Source organism: Chelonoidis abingdonii, chromosome 10 (genome assembly GCF_003597395.2).
Source record: "Chelonoidis abingdonii isolate Lonesome George chromosome 10, CheloAbing_2.0, whole genome shotgun sequence".
NCBI classification, from domain to species: Eukaryota; Metazoa; Chordata; order Testudines; family Testudinidae; genus Chelonoidis; species Chelonoidis abingdonii.
The window spans coordinates 40,452,390-40,458,389 of NC_133778.1; the positions used below are offsets into that span (position 1 = coordinate 40,452,390).

The 6,000-nt window shown below is 37.1% G+C and overlaps 1 protein-coding gene across 3 annotated transcripts in view; it reads left to right on the forward strand.

The window, feature by feature from the left end:
* The window catches only part of SLC25A12 (solute carrier family 25 member 12), an 80,766-nt gene extending 76,000 nt beyond the window's left edge, over nt 1–4,766 (forward strand). For all 3 annotated transcript variants that reach the window (XM_032771054.2, XM_032771052.2, XM_032771055.2), the window contains 3 exons: nt 3,010–3,168; nt 3,369–3,459; nt 4,134–4,766. In XM_032771054.2, coding sequence (XP_032626945.1) covers nt 3,010–3,168; nt 3,369–3,459; nt 4,134–4,329 — 446 coding nt within the window. In that variant the 3' untranslated portion in view covers nt 4,330–4,766. The remainder of the gene's footprint in view (nt 1–3,009; nt 3,169–3,368; nt 3,460–4,133) is intronic.
* Nucleotides 4,767–6,000: the final 1,234 nt, after the last annotated feature.

Below are 6,000 nucleotides of genomic sequence, written 5' to 3' on the forward strand. Positions count from 1 at the left end.
CAAGATTTCCCTTGTAATGATAGTAGGACAAACTCACCCCACTCATGTGAAGTTAGTGTTTAGAAATTTCTTCTGTAGCCTTTTATTTTATTTAAAGTGAATTTTTTGTAATGTGGTATCACCATGGGTTCAACTCTGCTGGTTACAGTTTCAGGCTCAACGGAGTAAAAGTCACCTCTGCTACTTGCTTCAGATTTAGAGTCTCTAGGAACACACAAAAAAGCAAGGCTAGAGACCACACATACATTTATAAGTACAATGTCTAGTCTGTTTGACAAGTTTTTATTAAAGTTACAATCAAAGTTATGATTACCTAAGCACACAGAAATTCTATACAGACCTATGCACAAGTTACTTATATAGTTATACTCACATCCTCCTAGATAGTGTTAGGGTCTGATCGGTCTCTCATGGATTGATCATCAGTAAAGGGATGGTTCCTGCTGGAATTTCCCATGGGGAGCTCAATTTTCCTAATCTGGGCACCCTCTTTTTATAATCTGATTCTGACTACACCTCATTAGTATTTATGCACATAGTGTACCCTGCGGTTAGGGAACGTGTTAGAAAAATGTGACTACTGAGCATCTTGTAAGCAAAAAATTACTCTTACAGTTAATTTTTTGCAGTATCACTCATTGGTACATCTTTGCTGGTCATCTTGTGGCGTAGGGTCATTCTTTGGTCGCTTACTTTTGTCAAGCATTTCTTAAGCCTCTGGCCTAGTATGGCTAAGCTAAAATCTTACAGGTCTCAGCCTGTAGGCCTTGCATTGCAACCCGACTTACTTAAATATCTAATACATAATTATCCCTTCTAACTACTGATCAATCTTATATTTCTATAATCTGACTCTGTTTAGCATACAGTGATTATATGTAACATAACATGTTAGTAACTCACAATATTACAAATGAATATACAATAAACTAAAATCATTGGCTACACTTGGAACGAACAAAATGTGTAACTGGTCTTTTGGTAATGATGGCCTTTTATCTCAGTCAGTGTATGATAACATTAGGCCCAAATGTGATGAGGGTGCGTAGGCTAAAAATGCACTGCTAGAAAAATTAATGGTAGACATACTGGGCCAAATTCTCTTTTGCACCCAGTATCTACTGTGCGTAACACAAGTGAGGTAGAATGCAGAGAAGGTGTTTGCAGTTCCTTGATTCTGGGCCCATTAGGGGCTGGCCTGTGTGTAGTTTATTAGACCAGCTTTGGAGCTATCCAGGGATCACTAGAGCTGCCACCTAATCTGGAGTTGGTGTAAGACCTGTTATGCCTGCTCTTTCCCAGTTGGGTATGCCCCCATGGCTGTGGGTTATCCAGCGGGGAGGTGGGACCATTTTCTGTGCCCTTTTGCTCTTGAATGGCACAAAGGGCCCTGAAATGGGAAGAAAATCTGATCCATTGTATTCATAGAACTACTGCAAAATACACTGTGAAGTCTAGTATCCTATAATAAGACTTGCCATTTGTGTTTTTTAACCACAGCTTGGTTCGTTAATGTTTATCAGGTACTTGGATATTAATGCGATGAGCTCAATAGAAATGGCTATAAATCTTGTATGAGATATAAAATTTAGCCTACAAGAATCCCTCTTTCTGAGTTGCAAATTCGTTTTACTGTTTAATGGGAATGCATCAGATAAGCATAACTGAGAAGACCATTGTGTGTACACATGAGGCTTCAAAAAAAGTTTGTAGGGTTGTAATAGTGCTATAGTTAAGAGTTAGCTTTAGCAGATAGACTGGCTTTGCTGCGCCTGTTCCAATGTAAAACCTACTGACTTGATCAGCAGGATGTTTGGGAAGGTTTACTGTAATTTTGTTAAATTTCTGACCTGTCAACTTGATAAATCTCCCTTAAGTGCTATGTAGACAACTGTTATGCTGGTTTTTTAATTGTATTGAAATCAATAGTAACAATTCAACCAAGACTGAAAGTGAGCATTCAAATTCCAAGCTGGAAGGGAATTCTTGGTTTTGGTTAAGTGATTGAAATGAGTCAATATACATTATATTAAAAATGAGAGTTGGATTTTTACATCTAAATTTTATAAATATTCTAACATCATCCATTGTGCCTTCAGGAGAGTACTTTACCTGCACGGTTTCCCTTTCATTTGAATAAGAAACCGGTGGTGGTGCTTGGGGTGGGGTACTGTTACTGTACTATCACTGATGGCCGTTACCATACTGTGTGCCAAAAATGCTTTTATTGTCAACCTTTCTTTATAGTTTACTTTTTAAATAGACTTGTTTTCTGCTAATGAACTGGCCAAAGAGCATCACAGAAATATCACTGTAGAATAGATGGCCTCAAAATGATCACTTTGCATATTTACACCTTTAAACAAATGGATCTGTGAAGGATTGGAATGTTAGTACTTGAGAGGTTTGCCGAGCAGTTAATCAGCTATACTGTTACAAAGTACTTGGTACATACAATAGGTGAGTAGAAATATTAATATTCACAAAGCACAGTAAGGCTGACAGAGCTCCTAGAATCAGCTGAGAGCACCACTAATTTGTGTCAAGAATATTTAATCTCTTATATTGAGAGAGAGAGAGAGAGAGTTTTAACTATTTATACTTGGAAATATTTGCTTCACTCTTTAAACAAGGAAAAATAAAAGGTATTTGAAATGACTGATGATAAAACTCAGAGGGGAGCTCTTGAGAGAATTGTTCTGTTAATATCGTTGCATAATTTTTGCAGTTCTCTTGGCTGTTTTTTCATTTATATTTTTCTTTAGCATCTGTCATAAAATTAGCTTTGTGATTTAGAAGAAACATTTAGAAGGATAGTGCTATGCTAGCTGCAGGAAAAGTCTATTTTGAATACTTTACGTTAGTACCAGGTGTGTGTGGGTTTACATTTTTAATAAGCTTTGATTTCACAAAAAGATTAATGTTTGCAGGTATGTTCTTTGTCTTCAGAAATATTTCTATCTTTTACAAGATACTTTGTGTAAATTAAATGCTGTTTTCTTCTAAAAGGTGTGCCTGCTGCTTCCTTGGTAACCCCTGCTGATGTCATCAAGACAAGACTGCAAGTGGCAGCTCGTGCTGGTCAGACAACATACAGTGGAGTTATTGACTGTTTTAGAAAGATACTTAGAGAAGAAGGCCCTTCGGCTTTTTGGAAAGGCGCTATGGGTAGGGAATTTTCTTTAGATTTAAAGTCAGACCACAGTCCTGCACATTTTTTCTGTGTTGTTTTACTCAGATTACTCCCAGCAGTAAAGTTTGCAGGATTGGGCCCTGGTATTGTAGTGCACGGGTTCATTTGAAATTCTCAGACCATCTTTCTTTATCTAACGTTGCTGTATTACATTATTATTTGTACTATTCAACAGCTCGAGTGTTCAGATCTTCACCTCAGTTTGGTGTTACGTTAGTGACCTATGAACTTCTGCAGCGATGGTTCTATGTGGATTTTGGAGGAATGTAAGTGCAAACATTTGCTCACTAACATGCAAACTGGGTCTGCCAAGTTAGACAGAGGCTTCAGAGAACTAAATGGAAAGAATATGTTGAAACAGATGTAGTTAAACTTAATGATATTTATTAACTGTAAATCAAAGTGCCAGAATTTTGTTTTAATTGTACCCGGCACAACCCCCCACCACACACACACACATATCACACTCATATTACTAGTAACATCTTTGGGTGTTAAAACTGAAAGAGCTTAAACAAATCAAATTGACTTGATTTGTGTAGTATTTCACTGTCTAAGCAACATGAAGTATGCCAGTTTCACTTTTTTTAATGCACTGCACAAAACTGCTGTTTTTGGGTTTCCTACACTGCAAGACGATGATTAAATCCCCCTCAAACTGTTTTCATTAAAATCGTTTAAACATTTTTTCATTAAAATATTTCTGTTCTAAAATATCCAGAAACTAAATTTTAGCCTGAACTACTTGGTAGTGGCCTTTAAAGCAAACTTCCTTTATTTTAAAAGCTAATCAGAATAATTAACTCCTAACTTCGTTGATTTATATGTTGTAGACAGATGATCATTTTTAGTATTGGCTTGCTATAGATTCTGCTCTGTTACTCTGGTGCAGGAGAAACATTTTAAATAAGCTACCTTTTCTTTTTTTCTTCTCAAACAGCAAACCGGCTGGATCAGAACCTACCCCAAAATCTCGAATCTCAGACCTTCCTCCTGTTAATCCTGACCACATAGGTGGATACAGACTTGCTACAGCTACATTTGCTGGCATAGAAAACAAGTTTGGGCTTTATCTTCCAAAATTTCGATCTCCTGATGTTGTTTCAGTTCTACCAAAAGTAGCAGCTGAATCCTGAGATGACCTTCCAGCCTAGTATAATAACGCCATGAAAAAAAAGTTTGAGAGCAGTACTGTTTCTATCCAGTCAGCTGCATGTTGCTCTTGCTGAACTGAGAATTCAAGTCAAATCACTCCTTTCTATGTGATATACAACATGCATTTATTTGTTTCTAAATTAATCATTTGCACACAAGAAACGGATTGAAGCTTTAGTTCTGCATTGATTTCTTTTTCCTAACCAGTGGCATGTACCAGTAACCTTGACTTGGCTTTGCACAGCTTGCACTTAATGTTACTGTACATATTGTACATCTTTGTACAGAGACATCATGGCATCTATACACGATTACATTTATATAATGGGTATGTGGTTCTAAGCAGTTTGAAATGTACAGAATGTTTTGAAGGTGTTTTTATTAAGAATCATGTGACAATAAAATATATTTAAAGTCATTTCATTTTCTTACATTTGTGTAATTTATAAAAATACAGATATTTGGTGTATTTAGTCATAGATTTTTAAGGCCAGAAAGGGACCATTATCGTATAGTGTGACTTGGCTTAGGCAGTAAATCAAGATACTAGCTAATAAAGGCAAAAGCATAAAGATGCAGTGCTGATAGGAAGTTACCCACAGGAACGGTGGGTGTGTATGTGGGGAGGAGTGCTTGGAAACTGTAGGGATTACCCAGAAACTCACGGTAATGCTAACTAGTAACTTTTTGATAATTCTGAATTCCAGCATCTCACATTTAAATTTAGTGAGATTGTATTTACCAGTTCGAAGTGGATTTTCTTATGAGCACTCTGAATACATTTATCCTTAAATGTACATATCTGAATAGCAAGTAAAATAAGTCCAGGGTTTAGTTTGAGCATATTCGGATGAAATAATTGCCAGAATATGCACTGCTAGTTTGCCAGCAAGTCCCAAAAGTGTCATATTTGTAATTAAGTAATAAAAGGCCTTGGCCTAACTCATCTGTTGTGTTCAGTGGAATGGCCTAGAGATAAATTTGGCTCCTTATGTAGTCTAGGAAATCTTATCACCCAGAGGTTGGATTGGTGAATATTCAGATCTCCTGAACTCTGATGTAATCTCTTTTTGTTTAAAAGACACAGCTTCCATTTTATTATGATTGTGCTTTCACTAGCAGTACAAAGTTTGTATTAATGTGCAGCATGGGGAAATCCTATCCCTGCTGCCTGGAGGTTAACATCTGATCTGCAGCACTGTGTGAATGTGTGCAAACATCTCTGAGTACAGCCTTGCAGACTTACAAAGCTGCTCTATATTCTGCACAGGAGGTTCCTGTAGCTTTAGAAGAATGACTTCTGACAGCTCTGGGAGCTGCAAGCCCTCCTGGCTTTGTGGGCTTGAGGTATATAAGAATTAATCCAGTTTGAAATACTTGCTCAGGGAGGAGCGAAGTTCCTTCTTGGTAGGAGGAACACAAGTTGGGGAAAGTTAGTTGTTTTGCAAAATCTCTTAAGTTCCAGAAAAAATAAAATGAAGGCACCTAGTTGAGTTCCAAAGAAGGAGTGCTGTACTCTGAGAAGATTTCCAGGTATTTTGAAGAAAAAATTATGTAGAACTTTTGCTTCAGATTTGCTAAATTAAAAGCCCTTTTGGACTGGCGGGTAATTTGCCTTTGGAACAATGCAAATGCAAAATTCCAGCCTGACT